The sequence below is a fragment of the Gobius niger genome, assembly GCF_951799975.1.
Source record: "Gobius niger genome assembly, chromosome: 17".
In the NCBI taxonomy this organism is placed as follows: Eukaryota; Metazoa; Chordata; class Actinopteri; order Gobiiformes; family Gobiidae; genus Gobius; species Gobius niger.
This window is the reverse complement of record NC_136868.1, coordinates 324152-342871: the sequence shown is the minus strand read 5'-3', so window position 1 is coordinate 342871 and position 18720 is coordinate 324152. Positions and strand designations below refer to the sequence as shown.

The 18720-nt window shown below is 42.7% G+C and overlaps 2 protein-coding genes across 2 annotated transcripts; both read left to right on the top strand.

Annotated features, from left to right (window-relative positions):
* Positions 1 to 3236: 3236 nt before the first annotated feature.
* On the top strand, positions 3237 to 4401 carry LOC306977221 (post-GPI attachment to proteins factor 4-like; the record flags this gene model as incomplete). Its single annotated transcript, XM_079575431.1, is given in 2 exon segments — positions 3237 to 4376; positions 4378 to 4401. Coding segments are annotated over 2 exon segments (1164 nt in total).
* Positions 4402 to 11574: 7173 nt separating this feature from the next.
* Positions 11575 to 12750, top strand: LOC306976951 (post-GPI attachment to proteins factor 4-like; the record flags this gene model as incomplete). The annotated part of the gene is made up of 1 exon (XM_079575089.1): positions 11575 to 12750. The coding sequence occupies one exon, from the start codon at positions 11575 to 11577 to the stop codon at positions 12748 to 12750; it is 1176 nt and encodes a 391-aa protein (XP_079431215.1).
* Between the last annotated feature and the right edge of the window lie 5970 nt (positions 12751 to 18720).

Genomic DNA, 18720 nt, shown 5'->3' with positions numbered 1-18720 from the left:
TATGGCCGATTCCAGAGATGCCGTCTGTATCTATGGCTAGCTTTCTACCAAAAAGCGGGCGGTTAGTTGTCAGTTAGCCTAAATTTACCCAAGTGATGAAACTGTTTATTATAGCACTGATATCATTCAGTACGTTTTACTTCTACGCTTACTAGAGTAAAACATTTTTTACTTGTGTCAATGTGAGTACATTTTAAAGTAAACTTCAAGTCGACCTAAAAATAGATGTAGTAATAGAGTTCAGGAAATTCCAGTTACCATGGAGATCTGCTATCTTTGCAGCTGTTAGCATACAGTACATCTCCATAGACTAACATTAGCTAAAAACAGTATAAAAAGTGCTGGTAAAAACATCTGTGGTGTCCAAGTGTTTTAATGTGAACAATATCTCCAGCATTTTAACTTGTGACTGAGGGTACGCACAAAGACCAGACAGGTACGCATCAATTCGTCAAAGCCCAGGTAAATGACAGCTATGGCTAGCTTTCTACCAAAAAAGCGGGCGGTTAGTTGTCAGTTAGCCTAAATTTACCCAAGTGATGAAACTGTTTGTTATAGTGCTGATATCATTCAGTACGTTTTACTTCTACGCTTACTTGAGTAAAACATGTTTTACTTGTGTCAATGTGAGTACATTTTAAAGCAACAAAAACTTCAAGTCGACCTAAAAATCGCTGTAGTAATAGAGTTCGGGAAATTCTGCTGTTACCATGGAGATCCGCCATCTTTGCAGCTGTTAGCATACAGTACATCTCCATAGACTAACATTAGCAAAACAGTATAAAAAGTGCTGGTAAAAACATCTAACTCACTGTGGAGTCCAAGTGTTTTAATGTGAACAATAACTCCAGTATTTTAACTTTTAGAATCTCAATTAGTTTACAATTGCTGCTAATCCCACAATTTACCCCCCTTTGGAATATACAGGGAGAGGCCAAATGCTAACAACATCTTTGGTCGTTTTGCGTGACTGAGGGAACGCACAAAGACCAGACACGTCAATCAACTCGTCTAAGCCCAGGTAAGAACATATCTCAGTATAGAAAAACGGTGGCCTGTTGTTTTAAAGCAGTTATATCATTCAGTACTTCTTACTTGAGTAATATTGGAAGGAAGTATCTTTATTCTAGTTACTTTCACAAAAGCTTTGACTCGACCTAAAATACACGTAGTTTGTGTTTCATGCTAATTTTTCTCCGGAAATATCTTTTCAATTTAAAAAAGAATCAGTATTTTCTGGAAAATATTTGGATTTTCACGTGAACAACTTTTGTTTTTCATAATTTATGTCACAACTGAAACATTAATCAGACTTTTACACTCACAGCACTCAAGAACGTTTTACTTTTTGAATATTTTTGCCTCAATCTAATCCCCATGGGGCAGTACCAGACTGTCACCTGCTGTGGAAATCAAGGAGGAGGTGTTTAATAAATGACAGAAATGAAAAGAATGAGGAACAGCTAGTTGTTTGTGACTGACTGCGACAGGACGGAGCAGAAAACCAAAGGGAGACGGCGGATTTTTTTGTTCATTTCTAACTTTTGGAAACTTGTCGTCTGGATTGAACTTTCAGGGTAAAGTATTGTAGTTCCTTTACTATTGAACTAATACTTAATACAAATCGTACCTAATTTATTGTGATATCTATGATGTCCTGACTGAAGCTGCTCCGGGCCTAGCTACCCACAGAGGGCAACCAAGTGGTTATTAGCCCCAGGGCAAGTTAATGACAGGACCTGGTTCTTTTGTATCACGCGAGAACAGTTATTTGGATAAAGCCAAAGCAGACACTGGAGATAGAAGTCGTCTCAAAGATAAGGCTTTTATTGCCATTGTTCCAGTTACAAAGCAGTAGAACCAGCTGGTGACTTCAGAGAAAGAGAAGAAGTGAAGTCCAGACCTGACCGTCGCCTTTTATCCTAGTCTTGCACTTCTCTACGCAGAGAGGGTGAGGCCTATATGTGTTTGTATATTATCTGTACTTCTCGTTATGTTCAGAATGATTATGGTGTGGACCATTGTCTATCAGCTGATCTCAGTGGGTCTTCTTGCTCTGTAGCGTGTGAGCAAAGCATGAGTCAGAGGTTTGTTCAGATTTTGTTATAATCCTTACATCAACATTGGCATTTTCAGGCTGGTTATTGCAGAAAAGCTCCCACAGCCAGGGCCCTGTTAGTCATCATCTGCAAAGCAAACTCAAGGAGCAACAGGAGGGTTCAACTAATGCTACAGCTGCTGTTGCCACTGCACTTGTCACGTGACGTCATGCAATAGATTAGGCATTGAGGGAGTCAAGTCCAACTGGTTTGATTACATAGAAAACACTGGGTACTATAAGCAGTACAAAAACTGAAGAAGGGCTAAAGCGTTAAAACAGGACTAAGATGATAAAAGAGAGATGAGGACTTCAGCTTTGGATTTGAGGATCAGTTTTTACACACGGGTAACAAAGAATTTCTTTAACCTGCTTTTTAGCTTGTTTTTTTCCATCCATTGTTTTGCTCACTTTTGTTTGGGGAAGAGAGCAGCAGCAAGATTGTATGCTGGCAACTTGAACTATAGCTCGGAATGTCCTTTTCTCATATGCACAAAACTGAAGAACTTTAAGAACCTCTGAGCCTTTAGACACGCCCCCTCCACACGCTGTCTGTGGCATCAGTGGGGAGGGGGTTCTGCTGAGGAGCAGTGGTCGGTTACTCGGCTGGTGACCAAAGCTCGGAGGCGTCTCCAGGAGGTGGGGGCGTTCCTAGGAGGACTCAGGCAAACCTATCCCTAAAATGGCCGCCATCAGAGTTTTTACAGATTACTCAGAAATACGTGAATGTGCCAAGGCAACACTTCAGCCATGTTTTTAATGAGGGAGTGACAGAATAACAGGATGGAAAGCTGGAAAAAGTCAATTTTGCAGAATACCCCCCCTTTAATTTGAACATTTTTAAACTCCACATAGTCTCTTTAAGTAATGTTCTATGGGATCCCGTTCCAGGCACTGGTGAAGGATATCTGTCCCTGGTGGAGTCAGAGTTCCTTGGTCTGGGAAGAGGTTTGTTTGTGTCAAAAATCCAGCGCAGAAGGTGAAGCTGATCAAACTGACAACATATAAGAAACGTGTATAAAGTGACATCGGCTCAGGAAGTACATTTCTATTTAATTTCTGTGTTCAGCTGTACCTCTCTGTAATCCACATCTGTCTCTGCTCTTTGCTTCCAGTCTGATGTGTGACCAATGCCTGGATGGCTCCCTGGCTGGCCCAGTATGTCTGCTGTCGCATGTGTCGCGCTCTCCTTCTGTGTTTCGTCACCTTTGGCGTCCTGCTGCCCCTCTGCTGCCACCGTCTGGTCTACTCCTACTACTACATCAAACCGCTGTTCCTTGACTCCATGAGCGAGTCAGCGCTCAGAGAAAGCCTCGCCCGCGGGCAGGACGCGCTGCACTTCTGGAAAGCCAAAGAAATCTCTGATCTTTCCAGACTTTCCACAGAGCCGGACCTGTTGGTGACGATCATCACGGTGAGGCGCCGCAGAGCTGTGGACTTTCACTACCTTCTACAGGTGACGCAGCGGCTGAACCACCTGCTGTCCGGCTGTGAGGGGAAGCTACGATGCGCCGATGTGCTAATCTGCGACGTGGAGCACGGAGGGCGAGGAAACGAAGACGCTTCGTTACTCCAGAAGCATTTTAAAGTCGTCCGCCGGAGTGTGAAGGAACGTGATGCAAACATAAACTCCGTGAACGTGTTCGAAAGGGAAAAGCGCGATTACGTGTTTTGTTTACGCAAAGGCCTGGAGCTAACGCACGCTAAAAACGTGGTGGTTCTGGAGGACGACGCTTTGCCCAGATCTGACTTCTTTGATGTTGTTTTTAACCTCCTTTCACACACGTTTGTTCAGAAAACTCTGTACGTGAAGTTGTATCATCCGGAGCGACTGCAGCGCTACTGGAACCCGGAGCCGTACCGGATTCTGGAATGGATCGGTCTCGGGTCGGTGCTGGCGACAGTGCTGCTCCTCGTCGTGCCTTATCGTAAATGTCTCTCCGTCTCTCTCTCTCGTACGAATCTGCTCTTCTTTACGTTGTATTTCATGGCGGTCGTGGAGCTTTTCGGGCGTCACTATCTTCTGGAGCTGCGGCGTTTCTCTCCGCAGCTTTACCAGCTTTCTCCAGTGACCGAGTGCTGCACGCCCGCCATGCTGTTCCCGGGGAACTCGTCTCTCCGCGTGGCCAACTATCTCCACGCTTTGTTCTGCTACGCGGGAAACGCCAAAGACACGGCTCTGTACCAAACGCTGCGGACGCTTTCAGGGGAACGTGCGCACAGTTTAGAGCCCAACCTCGTCAGCCACATCGGGGCGTTCTCCTCCATCAGAGGCAGCTGATGTGATCCCAAAGCTGCTGTGATCGGGAGGGAATGGAAGTGCCTGAAGTTAAAGGCACACTGTGTAACATTTGGGATTGATGCAACACAAAACATGCTCCTAATGCCCAGCGGGACTCAGGAGGTAACTTGAAGAATTCAAGATCAGGACCAAACCCACTTACAGCGGGAAACCAGATGTTTACATACACTTTATAGAAAGACACTTTTTTTTTAATCACTGTCTGACATGAAACCAGAATTGACTTTTACTTTTTAGGTCAATTACAATTTTAGAAATAATTTCTATTTGCTAAATGGCAGAAGAATAAGAGATAGAATTTTCTACATGGTTTTATATTACTTTTTACAAAACCAAAAGTTGACATATATTTCATTAATATTTGGTAGCATTGCCTTTAAACTTGGGACAAATGTTTTGGATTTCCCTCCACAAGCTTCTCACAATAGTTGGCAGGAAGTTTTGTCTGTTCCTCAAACAGAGCTGGTGTAACTGAGACACATTTCTAGGCCACATGTGCCTTTGCAGCTCTTTGGGTCACGTCCGTTTGGAAAACCCATCTGTGCCCACACTTTACCTTTGTGGCTGATGTCTTGAGATGTTATTCAAATATTTACACATAGTGTTCTTTCTACATGATGTCATCTACCAGTCCCTCCCGCAACGAAACAACCCCACAGCATGATGCTGCCACCCCCGTACTTCAAAGTTGGGATGCTACTTGTGTTCTCAGGCTTTTCCCTCAAAATGTAACGATGGTCATTATGGCCAAAAATATGCATATATATTTATATATTTTCCATCAGACCACAGGATTTGTCTCCAGAAATTAAAGTCTTTATCCTTATTTTATTTGCAAACTCCAAACTGGCTTTTTTCTGTTTCTTTTGGAGTAAGGGCTTCTTCCTGGCAGAGGACTCTCTACAGTACAGTAGAGGACCGACATGGGCACAGTTTCACTCTGGATAAAAAAAAACAATTCGAAAAAATACATTTTACTGGCTCTCTTTTTATAAATATTTGAATGAATTACCTGCAATGCTCCTTAAACACAACCCCGACATCAAGTGAAGCTGTGGAAACACAATTTCACATTTGCTCATGATCAAGAGACCAATGAAGCGGAGTTTGTTTATGAAAAGGCTAAAGTCTTCAAAGCTATTTAAAACAACACATTAGTGAAATTCTATAGCATACAGTACAGTAAATGTAAAGGACCAATTTATAACAAGGCCCTGCAATGTTTTTTAACATTTACAAACTACTCCCAGTGTACAGAACTTCCCACTGTCAACTACAACTCAGGGAGACAAACTGTGGCTCACTTTGAACACGCTTGGTTTGCAAATTAAGTTTTAGTGGATAAAACAAGTTAGAGATGGATATGTACCGATGAACGCACATGGATTTGCATTATCCTAAGGCCAGACGCTCAGGAAGTGTTGCTCATCCGACGTCAACATTCCCTCTGCGAAAGAAACAAAGGCATCGCTCACTCTTTAGTTCAAACTGTCTTCAATATTCAGCCATCATTGTCATTCATCTCACAACTGAAACAGTACTCAGACTTTTACACTCACAGTACTCAAGGACTTTTTACTGTTACTTGAGTATTTATTTTTTCACTACTTTTTACTAACTAGTTTAAATGATTTAAAAGTAACATTGCTCTTACCTGAGTAAATCTAAATCAGTTTTGCTCTACCCACCTCTGATAAAGGTGAGGCACACTGGGGCTGCTGTGCCCGAGACACAAACTCAGTATTTTCTTTATTTTGTTTATTATTACATTTTTTACTTTTAAATCTTTTTACTGCAATCGAATCTCTACGGAGGAGCAGCACCAGACCAGTGTTAATGTCGTCGACTAAAATATTTAGTCTTAATTTGAGTCAAAGTGATATTTTTTCCGACTAAAACTAAATTAAAAGTTTCTCATGAGACTAAAACTGTGACTAAAATGTCCAGATATTTGAGTCGACTAAAATCAGACTAAATAAAACTGAAAAGGAGAGACTAAAATCATCCAAACTTGTATTGAGCGTCTGAAAGAGCCTCAGATCATGTTTAAAGGATCAGCTCTGAGCTTTGTTCAGGGGCTGGGACTGAAAAACTGGACTCTGACCAGCCAGGCCCAAATTTGCATAAATACGTACTTCTAAAAATACATATTAACCTCTTGCCCCCCACCTGCATTTTCTCCAGGTCGGCTTTACCCAAATCGAAAAGCTTCTCGACTCATTTGAAAGCTAAGACCTCGCGTTTTTGTCACTTTTTTGTTGTGTTTTTGTCATGTTTTTTGTTTTTCATTGCTTTGCTGTTGGGTTTTCATCTCTTTTTTGTCATTTATTTGTTGCTTTTCTGGCACATTTTTGTTCCGTTTTTCATCCTTGTTTCGTCGGTGTTTTGATGCTTTTCTTTTAAGCGCTTAGATTTGGATAAAGCTTGGTTAAATCGGGGGGTGAGAGAAAAGTGAGAGGCCAGACCAGTGGCCCCTCTGTGCTCTTCCAGCCCCTGCCTTTATACATGTGGAGCAGCTCCATTAAGTCGAGGGCCTTGATTAAACATGATTACAATGAATATTATAAATATAAGTCGACTAAATTTGTCTTAAATTTAGTCGACTAAAACTTTTTTGGACTAAATCTCGACTAAAATTAAATTACATTATAGTAAAAGACTAAGACTAAAGGAAGATATGTTGTTAAAATGAACACTGTACCAGACTGTCACCTTTTGAACAACTCAAGGAGTGTTTGATTTATGACCAAAGAATGAGGAACAACTAGTTTGAGTCTGAAAAGGACAGACCGGAGCAGAAACCACAGACACACGGCTGAACCCCAACGGCTCAAGACTTGTCTTTTGGATTAAACTTACAGGGTAAAGTATTGCTGTTCTTTTTTACTATTTAACTAATACTTAAACTGTAGTGTATTACTAATCCCACCAGCCCTTATGTTTTGTGATATAGTTTCCAGACTAAAAGCCACTCCGGGCTGAGCTACACAGGGCAGTTTGCCAAGGCAGGTTAACCGCAGACTTGAGGAGAAACACCTGCAGGTTCAGGGAAAGTGTCCAGTCCCATCAGCACTTGTCACATCATGCTTTAGATCTGGCATTGAGACAAGGCTGAGTATTTGAAGTCCAACTGGTTTGATTAGAGGATAACGGATACTTTAAGCAGTCCTACAAACTACTGCAGGACTGAAACAGGGTTAAAGCAGGACTAAGATGATAAAGGAGAGATGAGGATTTATTTAAGCTTTGGATTTGAGGGTCAGACCTGAAGGGAGTGAGTTCATCGTTTGGAATTTCTCCCATTTCTGCCTAAATTGGTCATAAAATGTGGTCTGATCTGTACTAAAATCATAACAATAAGTATTCAGTGTCTGCTTAAACTGATTCCACCCAAACATTTACATTTGATCATATATTTATTGGACAAAACATGTAAACATTGACAGAGGAGGGAGGAATAAGTGAGTGAACCCAAGAGTCAGATTCATCCTGATCGTCGTGAGCGTCTAATCTGCAAAAGAGGATCAGCCATTCAATACAAGGGTCACTCACTTATTCCACGTTGTTGTGAATGTCTCAGGTTTTTTCAGCAAAATATCTTGATCAACTTGTGAGTTCATTTTTCGATAGCAGGTTAAATACAACTTTAAAACTAAGGTGGAGGTCCAAGTTGTAAAAGAACTAAAACTATCAAATCAGACATGGGTACTTAGATGGGCAGCATTTGATACAGAATTTAAGCCAAATCAAATAGATTCACGATTTAAACACTTGGTACAGAATGGGATTACAGCTTATTGTGGGATATTGGACAAGAAGGCTGTCCCAAGTTTTCAAATATGTCAGAGGAAATATAACTTGGAATCAAACGATTTCTTCAGATATCTACAATTAAGGCAGTATTTATCATCAAAATTGCAAAAAATAGATACCCCAAAACTAAACGAAATAATTAATTTAATTTAATTACACAAACTTACTCCAAAGGAAGTAAATCGACTATATCCAAACTATACAAAAATCTGATTAACAGTAGAGGGTACTCAACAGATTATATTAAAAAAAGATGGGAGAAAGAAATGAAGTTCGACATAACTAATGATCAATGGGATAATATTTGTGAAACCGTTTACTCTACGTCGAGTTCAGCTTCCTGGCGTGAATTTTGCTGGAAAAACATGATACGTTTCTTTGTGACCCCTAAGCAACAAATGGGTATTAACTCACGTAGTTCATCATGCTGGAGGGGCTGTGGAGAGGAGGAAGCACATCACACTCACATTCTTTGGTCTTGCACAAAATTAAGACTTTTTTGGACTGAAGTTGGTCAAAAAATAGAAGAAATTGTAGCTTTTAGGATTCCTCAAACAATGTTAGTATTATACTTTGGAGATCTTCCGATGGACTTGACAACCAAGGATAAATATTTAATACAAATTTTAATTGTCACAGCGAAAAAGGCAATTACAAGGAAATGGCTTCACGTTGCTTCACCAACGGTCGAAGACTGGCTGCAGGTGGTTGAGGAGACCCACCACATGGAAAGCTTGACTTTTATGCTGAGGCTAAAGGCTAAACTTTATTTCTCGAGGTGGGACAAATGGACAAAATATTTTCAAAATGTTTAATATGCAAATTGTACCCCTGTTGAATCTGTAAACAAAGAATATTCAATGTAGATTTCTGCCGAGTGTAAGAGTTGTGTTCTCTGTTCTTTTTTATTTGGAAAACTTCTTTAAAAATAAAGTAATAAAAAAAAATAAAAAATAAATAAAACTAAGGTGGAGGAAACCGGGCTGCCTTCAGCCTCTGATCCTCTGAAACGGTGCAGCACTTCCTGGGTTTGTCCCTGTCTCAGAGCGTGGTGTCCTGCACTGGTCAGCTCCTCCTCCTCCTTCCTCGTCCTCCTGCGCAGCTCCCTCCGCTCCACAGCAGTCTTTCACCATCTTCTGGGAATCATCTGTTTTATCCTCCAGGGAACGTCCATTAGCCAGAACAACAGCAGGCATGTGTGGCTGAGCTGTGAGTCTCGCCCAGATACCTCCTCGTTTCTCCCTCTTGTGACGCCTCCTCTGTGCTGCAGGTGTGGGGGCTCTCGGTGCCTCTTCAGTGTCTCAGAAGAAGAAATGTGTAAGTCTCACATGGGTTTAGCTCATAAGCTGCTGTTTGTTTACTCCAGGACCAAAGACATACAAAAGTAAAACGAGGTGGAACCACAAATGCAGCTGTACCAAGAGAGGGGGAGGTTGCTGCCTGTTTGCCCGTCTCCGTGAGGAAAAGTACTGCCTGTGTGTGAAAGTGAGAGCGGTGGGTCTGTCTGTCCGTCCATCTCTCGCCTGACTGGACATTGGACCACTAAGCCCCGCCCTGTGGTGTTCAGCTCGCGTGTGATTGGCTCCGTGTCCGATAATGGCGTTTTGTGCACAGGACGAGGAACAACAAACAACATGAGACGTTCCCTCGGAATCACAGAACTATAATACAGTCAAACAGACAGAAAGTTACTATGGAGATCCGCCATCTTTGCAGCTGTTAGCATACCTTTTCCATAGACTAGCATTAGCTTAAAACAGTATAAAAAACTGGAGAAAAAAGATGTGTAAAAACCCTGTTAGCTGCAGAGTCACTCACTGGTGTCCAAGCCTTTTAATGTGAACAATGACTCTAGTATTAAACCTTTTAAATCTCCATTAGTTTATTATTGCTGCTAATCCCATGATGCTTAGTGGTTTGACATTACATTCCCCAACTCTATATGTGAGCTGTGCGGGTGGAGCGGCCTGCAGGTGCCTTCAAACAGCAGCAGATCAGTGTAAGTAGTGCTGAGTGTCTGAGTGTGGAGACGGCGAAGCTACAAGTATGTTAGAAATGTTAGAGATTGTCTAAAAACATGGTGTGATGTTTTCTGGCAGATGAAAACAAACGAGCAAAGCCCTGCCCCCTACTGGTGAGGAACAGGTAGCTCTCAGTCTGAGGAAACGGCTCTTCCAAAGGTGAGACTGTCCTTATCAGAAGTTCAAATTCAGAGGCACATTTTGACAGAGGTGGGGAGAGTCGCCAATGTGCTCAACAACTGAGAACAACTGCAACAAAAATACTCAATAAGAAGTAAAAAAGTAGTGAATAGTACAGTATATGTTATGTAACAAGTCTCGTGTGCTCATCATGCATATTGTAGACACAGTGTAGCAGAGTTCGATGGCCTTTTTCTTGTTTAGAAAATCGTTTTAGTTTATACAGTGGGAATCGGATGTTTTTACAGTAATTACACTTTATAAAATGTTGCATTTTTTTTCTCACTGTCTGACATGAAACCATGATTAACTTTTTCTTTTTTAGGTCAATTAGAATTTTCAAAATTATTTCTATTTCTGTGTCTTTTCATAAAGTGGATGTAAACATGTGGTTCCCGCTGTATATCTTTCTTTATGCACCTCTGATCGCTCTTCAATGTAATAATCATATGAAATTCAATCATTAAACATGTTCTATAACACTCCAGACGACAGGAAGTGACTTCAGATTATCAAAATGTTCTGCTCCTTGTTTTTTGTTGGAAGAATTAGAATAACATGAGGCAGAGAAACAGGAGACATGACAAAAAAAATATCCCCAAAAATCCAAACAATGCAGAGAATAAATGTTTTTAAAAGTGAAAATATGAAATGTTGATGGAAATATAAAAATAATACATTATAATCGACTAAAAGGACCACGAGTCAAACATCACTAACTTCAGTGCAGGATGTTTCAAACATGAGCTGCCTGTGACTCCCTCAACTAAACACGACTCTGCTGTGTGTAATGGTACCTTTGGCAGGGCCGTAACAGTGAAGGGGCTCACTGGGCATTCGCTGACAGGCTTCAATTTGAAGGGGGCTCCAGAAAATCAATTCTTTAACACCAGCAAATGGACCACCTAAAAGTATTATGATCTATAATGCGCCAACTATTGAATGCTAAAAATGAACAGCCCCTCTGACAGATCCATTCACACACTATGGAACCCCTGCTGTGCTCAGCCCCCCACAGCATAAACTTGTTTTTGGCTGATACTTTTGTACGATTATGAGACACTTTAGCCTAGAAAAGGCTCTGGGCCGACCATGGTCTCACTCCAACAGCCCTGCTCTCTGTAATCCACATCTGTCTCTTGTTCTCTCCTTCCAGTGTGATGGGTCACCAGTGCCTCAATGGCGCCCTCCGCAGGTGCTCCGGGCGCATGTGTCGCACTCTCCTTCTGTGTTTCGTCACCTTCGGCGTCCTGCTGCCCCTCTGCTGCCACCGTCTGGTCTACTCCTACTACTACAACAAACCGCTGTTCCTTGACTCCATGAGCGAGTCAGCGCTCAGAGAAAGCCTCGCCCGCGGGCAGGACGCGCTGCACTTCTGGAAAGCCAAAGAAAACTCTGATCTTTCCAGACTTTCCACAGAGCCGGACCTGTTGGTGACGATCATCACGGTGAGGCGCCGCAGAGCTGTGGACTTTCACTACCTTCTACAGGTGACGCAGCGGCTGAACCACCTGCTGTCCGGCTGTGAGGGGAAGCTACGATGCGCCGATGTGCTAATCTGCGACGTGGAGCACGGAGGGCGAGGAAACGAAGACGCTTCGTTACTCCAGAAGCATTTTAAAGTCGTCCGCCGGAGTGTGAAGGAACGTGATGCAAACATAAACTCTGTGAACGTGTTCGAAAGGGAAAAGCGCGATTACGTGTTTTGTTTACGCAAAGGCCTGGAGCTAACGCACGCTAAAAACGTGGTGGTTCTGGAGGACGACGCTTTGCCGAGATCTGACTTCTTTGATGTTGTTTTTAACCTCCTTTCACACACGTTTGTTCAGAAAACTCTCTACGTGAAGTTGTATCATCCGGAGCGACTGCAGCGCTACTGGAACCCGGAGCCGTACCGGATTCTGGAATGGATCGGTCTCGGGTCGGTGCTGGCGACAGTGCTGCTCCTCGTCGTGCCTTATCGTAAATGTCTCTCCGTCTCTCTCTCTCGTACGAATCTGCTCTTCTTTACGTTGTATTTCATGGCGGTCGTGGAGCTTTTCGGGCGTCACTATCTTCTGGAGCTGCGGCGTTTCTCTCCGCAGCTTTACCAGCTTTCTCCAGTGACCGAGTGCTGCACACAAGCCATGCTGTTCCCGGGGAACTCGTCTCTCCGCGTGGCCAACCATCTCCACGCTTTGTTCTGCTACGCGGGAAACGCCAAAGACACGGCTCTGTACCAAACGCTGCGGACGCTTTCGGGGGAACGTGCGCTCAGTTTAGAGCCCAACCTCGTCAGCCACATCGGGGCGTTCTCCTCCATCAGAGGCAGCCCCGCCGTCCCAAAGCTGCTGTGATCGGAGACAATGGAAGAAGAGTGGGTGGGCGGGAACTGCTTTTAATCTGTAAAGCACTTTCTGTTACAACCTTGTATGAAAAACGCTTTATAAATAAAGTTTTGGTTGATTTGATTGTTTCCAGCAGGACTCATAAATGCTAGTTTTGCAGTAGTCATTTGAAGACTTGATGTGGATCAGGGCCTAACCCATTTAAATCTGCCTTTATTCAACATCATGGAGACGAGCTGGAAACGTCCCCGCTCTCGGTAAAGTTACAAGTCAGGTCTTAAGAGATGGATTTTTCAATAAAAATATCTATAATCAAATAAATACTTGTATTTTGTTCTACTTACTCTGTGAGTTAGTCTGCAGTGTGGCTTGAAGATAGACAGCTATGACTGACTGTTCATCCATCCAGCTACGAGTGCTTAACTCATGAGGCAACGCCAGGGCATTTTGACCCAGATCAAATAAAACAAGTTAACCCATGGGCAAACGAAAGACAGTTAAAATTTACAGGACGAGGACAAGTTACAAAAAAAAAAGAAAGCTTTCAGTTCATAGGTTCACAATCATCGATCCAAGTGACAGTTTGTAGAATCCATGTCCATGAGATTATCACAGCAGTTATAAAACACTGAAAAAGGGAGCTGGGCATCCGGACCCAGGTGAACGCTTGTGCCCCTCAGACGAGCCTTTCCTGGACCCCGAGCATCTGCCCAGCTGTGCAGAGGCGTCCGGACCAGGGCAAGCAGCAGCTTCACGCTCCAACACGACTTGTACAACAAAAACAACTCTTCCATGTCATGCCTGACCCGAGTGCTGCATGGTGGATGTGACGTCGAGAGAGGAGAGGGACTCCGGGACACTAAAACCCCATTCACTGCACATGCTTGGCTCGCAATGAAGTTTTAGCTGAGAAGAAAAACTCAGGAAGTCTCATCCAGTTACAATGGAAAGGCAAAGTCAACATTCCCCTGAGAGCAAACGAGAACGTGACTTGCTTCAGACCTCAAAAATCAGCCCTCATTGTCGTACAGTATTACCTGATGAGCCAGTGATTGTCAAACAGTTCTATTATTTAATTTACTTACATTGGGTGATTCCGAGACTTTGTGTTGTTTAAACGAGTCCGGTCATGATCCTGGACTTCACTTCTCACCATAGGAAGAGAAGTGAAGTCTTAATACTTAATACTTAATCCAGAAAGCAAACCAGTGCAACCATGAGGAAGACGTCTCCAAGAGACAAAATGTCCTACGCTCTAAACAGCCCAGATGTCGATTCAAAAGGTTCTGTTGGAGCCATCTCAGCCACGTTTGATCCTCCTGCCACTGTGTGGCGCTGTGTGTGTGTTTACATAATTACCTGCCCTATATAAGGGGCGAGGAAGGCAAATTCAGGTGTTGCAGTATGGAGGCATACATCTTTTTGACCGTGTCTAGTGTCTATGGAGTTGGAAATCTGTGTACTTGTTGATGGCTGTGAGGTTTGCCAAATAAACCTTTGAAAATACAGTATCAAACGACGATTTGTTTTGGAAGACACGCGTCCAAGACGCCTAATTACTGTAGCCAGACCTTTGCATAGGGCAAATCCTGGCCGCTACAGGTTCAAATCCAGTCTTTGCGCCTCCTGATTTAGTCCTGTTTGTCCTTGAAAGCCGTATCTTTTCCTAATTGTCTGTAAAGTGTTTCACTTGCAAGTCAGAGAAGAAAAAAAGAAGCGGGGAAAGTGGCCAGCCTTGCAAAAATGCATCGAGAATTCATAAAAACTCCCACATGGTGTTTAACATTCCGTGTTGCCTGTTCCTCCATCTGGTATTCTGGTGCAGTGAGTGTAACCTTTATAACGGAGATAATGAACATCCGCCGGGAAACCACTTTGTTCAATAGAAATCAGAATTCAGCGCGTGGTGCTCAGGACTACATGTGTCCAGAGCTTATCTGCCAGAGGTGAGAGGTGTGAGCTAAATATAAAATACAGACTAGAATAGCCACTGCAGAGTAAGATGGGTTTTCGGATTTCATCACAACACTGTGGCCTTGTCGTGTGAGCTCTAAACGCACCGACTCTCAGACAGGGGCGTGTTGAGCTTCTTCAAATGGTTTTAATAAGAGATTGTTTTCAAAATGGACTTTTTCCAGCTTTCCATCCTGTTATTCTGTCCCACCCTCATTAAAAACATGGCTGAAGTGTTGCCTTGGCACATTCACGTATTTCTGAGTAATCTGTAAAAACTCTGATGGCGGCCATTTTAGGGATAGGTTTGCCTGAGTCCTCCTAGGAACGCCCCCACCTCCTGGAGACGCCTCCGAGCTTTGGTCACCAGCCGAGTAACCAACCACTGCTCCTCAGCAGAACCCCCTCCCCACTGATGCCACAGACAGCGTGTGGAGGGGGCGTGTCTAAAGGCTCAGAGGTTCTTAAAGAGACAGAGGCCTATTTCAAGACATTCACTACAGCCATTTTGAGAGAGACATTTTATACAAGGCAGTTATTCTAATTTACTGCATTTACAGACCAACAGAAGGTTTGTCATCATTGTAGTGTGATATAGACTGGTGCTGTGGGACTGACAAAAGCAGAACACCCCCTCTTTAAAGCAGAACACTCCCTCTTTAAAGCAGAACACCCCCTCTTTAAAGCAGAACACCCCCTCTTTAAAGCAGAACACCCCCTCTTTAAAGCAGAACACCCCCTCTTTAAAGCAGAACACGCCCTCTTTAAAGCAGAACACCCCCTCTTTAAAGCAGAACACCCCCTCTTTAAAGCAGAACACCCCCTCTTTAAAGCAGAACACCCCCTCTTTAAGATTAAAGCAACAGTTCACCGTTTTTCCACACTGAGATATGTTCTTACCTGAGCTTAGACGAGTTGATCCGTACCTGTCTGGTCTTTGTGTCTGTGGAAGAGCTCGGTCGCTTCAAACTTCACCCCCGTTTGGAGCCATAGGAATATACTGAGTGAGGCCAAATGCTAACAACATCTTTGGCTGTTTTGCATGACTGAGGGCACACACAAAGACCAGACAGGTACACATCAACTCGTCTAAGCTCAGGTAAGAACATATCTCAGTGTGGAGAAACGCTGGCCTGTTCCTTTAAGTATCTGTTTTTTTCTGGTTTAAACAAAGTCTGCCCCAGTTTTGAATAGAATAGAAAAAACTTCTACCATGCACAATGATTGGCTCGCTCATACATTCTAATACATTTGCCCAGCCATGTACACAATAAAATCAGTTCATTATAAAATCAGTTCATTATAAAATCAGTTCATTATAAGTCAGTCACTGCAGACACAGCAGCAGCAGGTTCACTTCATTAAGGGAAAGGAAAACAGGAACAGACTGACTGAACGACATTAATACTTACAACGTATTCAGCTTTGACAAACTGCAACTATGTTTAAAGCAGTACTAAGTAACTCTTCCCCCTAGAGGCCATAAGCGCAACTGCAGGTGTCGTAGCAAGTTACGATTTTTTAACTTATTAAATGTCCTGAGAGTAAATCCTACGCTGACAGGAAAGACGAAGGGACAGAGGGATGTTGTTCATCCAATTATACAATGGAAATATTTTTTTCACTCAAACTTGGCTGTAAATACTGTTTTAAGTGGTGCTAGCAGTTAGCTTTGCCCGTTAGCCTGTTAGCTTCTTCTTTGTGATTCCATTAGTGTGTATTGGTGGCTCCGGTCCGGTGGCAGACAAGTTGCAAACATGGTTTTCTGGCCAGAGACACCGGGGGGGTGAAAGACCCTCCAACCATCCCATAGGCCCCCCCCCCAGAGGATTTATTAAGGTAAACACGTTAGTGCTGCTTTAAGACTCGCCCTTTAGGTCGGTAAGTAACTGATAAGTACCTCGCTTTAGTCTTCGTAGCTTCGCCCTCGTCACGTTTTTGGTTGTATTTTCATCACGTGTTCATTAACTTACTGTTCCAAACACATGCAATTCTAGATTAACCACAAAAACAAAACATGGCAGTTGAGCTATAAAAAAAAAAAAAAAAAACTTGCTTTAGTCTGTGTGTGCGTGTGCGTGTGTGTGTGTGTGTGTGTGTGCAGGGGCGTCGGACTGGGGGGGTAAAGGGTCCTGAGTACCCAGGGCCCAGAGCAGGGTAGGGGCCCCTCAAAAATGCCTCAAAAAAGTGTTCTGTATTGTACTTTCTAAGTTTCCTCATAATTGATACTATAAGAACTGAACAACCGGGCTGAAATACAATGGTTGCTACACAGAATTTTGCACAAACAATAATGATGGATCATATCTCAGGGCCCTGACACCCCTTTAAAAATGTGCCAAATGGTTCAGCCCACACCGGTGTTCAGCACCGTGCGCTTCAGCTCAGCAGTGACTTGATGAGGTGGATTCTGTGATGTAATGACACAGAGCTATGAGGAAAGACAGATATTAGTCTGGCCTCGCTCTAATGTGCTTTTATTTAACACTAGCCTGTTCTAGCGGCGCTGAGAGGAAACTTTCTGTCATAAATGAGACTTAAACATGACTCCTGCCTCTGCCTGCGCTGAGTCAGTAAAGTTTCTTTTTCCTCATGTTTATTATAATTGAGCCATCAGGCCAATACAGTGACAAAAGCCACAGGTCGCGCACGCCGTTTTCGACATACTAGTTATGCTAATTAGCCGCGCACATTTGGATTCAGGCATTATAAATGCACAGCTTTGGAGACGAGTCAACCTGGTTCTAGTGAAAGGTGGAGCTCGAGCCATTTAGCCAATTCCAACATAACTTTTTACAACAACAATTTACTGACAATACACTTAAAGGTATAGGCTTCAAATATGGTGAGACTAAATCAGACTGAAGCCCGTGAGTTTTGTGTTCAGGCCTGTGGCCACAGAGACATCATAGTATCATCATTTTTTTGGAAAAGAGCATTTTAATGCCTATTTTAAAGTCACACATGTGCACAAATATCCCATGTTCCTGGTGCAGTCGTCCTGTTTAATGTGATGCTAATAATCATTATGCTCTACCTAAAACTAGCCATTTCAACTGGTCCAATGAAAGTAGAATATTTATATTCTACTTTATATTTATATTGAACTGCACTGTCAAACCACTAAACCAGAGAACATAGAATATGAACTGTGAATTTCCAAGATAGTTTGTACCCAGGGCCCAGAATTTGGTGCTACGCCCCTGTGTGTGTGTGTGTGTGTGTGTGTGTGTGTGTGTGTGTGTGTGTGTGCACGTGTGTGGTGGGATTCTGTAACTTAACACAAACTCTGTTGAATTGAGCAAAACAGATTTCTCAGATTTTTGCCTCTGTTTTTCGGGTAACTGACCGCACTGCGACAGCACGGATGAGACAGGAATATAAATGTTGTTTACTGAGTGATTCAAAACATTTCTGGACACTGTAATAACTACATGCAGTGTTGTGACTTGGCCACTAGATGGAGACAGATCATGTCTTTAGCTCCACGTGCAGATGTTGGAATAACCTCATGTTGCTGCTCATCTGCCTGAATCATTAATCATGAGGAAAATCTAATCATTGCGGATTCAAGCCAGTAAAAGAGAATTAGTGACAAAGTTACTTTTATTTAGTTATTTTCAGAGGCATTTACTCAGTTACATGTACTGGAGGAACTATTTGAAGGAATTGTATTAGAGTAGTTATATCATACAGCACTTTTCACTTCTACTTGAATACAATTATAAAGAGGTATCTGTGCTCTTACTCAGTCACTGTGAATAAATATTTAAGTGGCAAAGTCTGCAAAATGTTTGTTTAGTTATAGTTTAGTTTATTTGAGCGATTCCAAGTTCCACGTTGTTATACACAAAAGGTAGAAACACAATAATGCCCCAAAAGGAGTCGGCTGAAGCAAACTATGCTTTTTTATGCCCCATCCAACTTATTTACACTTTACACTCATTATGGTATAAGTAAGATATAGATACAAAACCATAATCAAACATTGGAAATCAGTTTAATCAAAGTTTACAAGAATGCTGT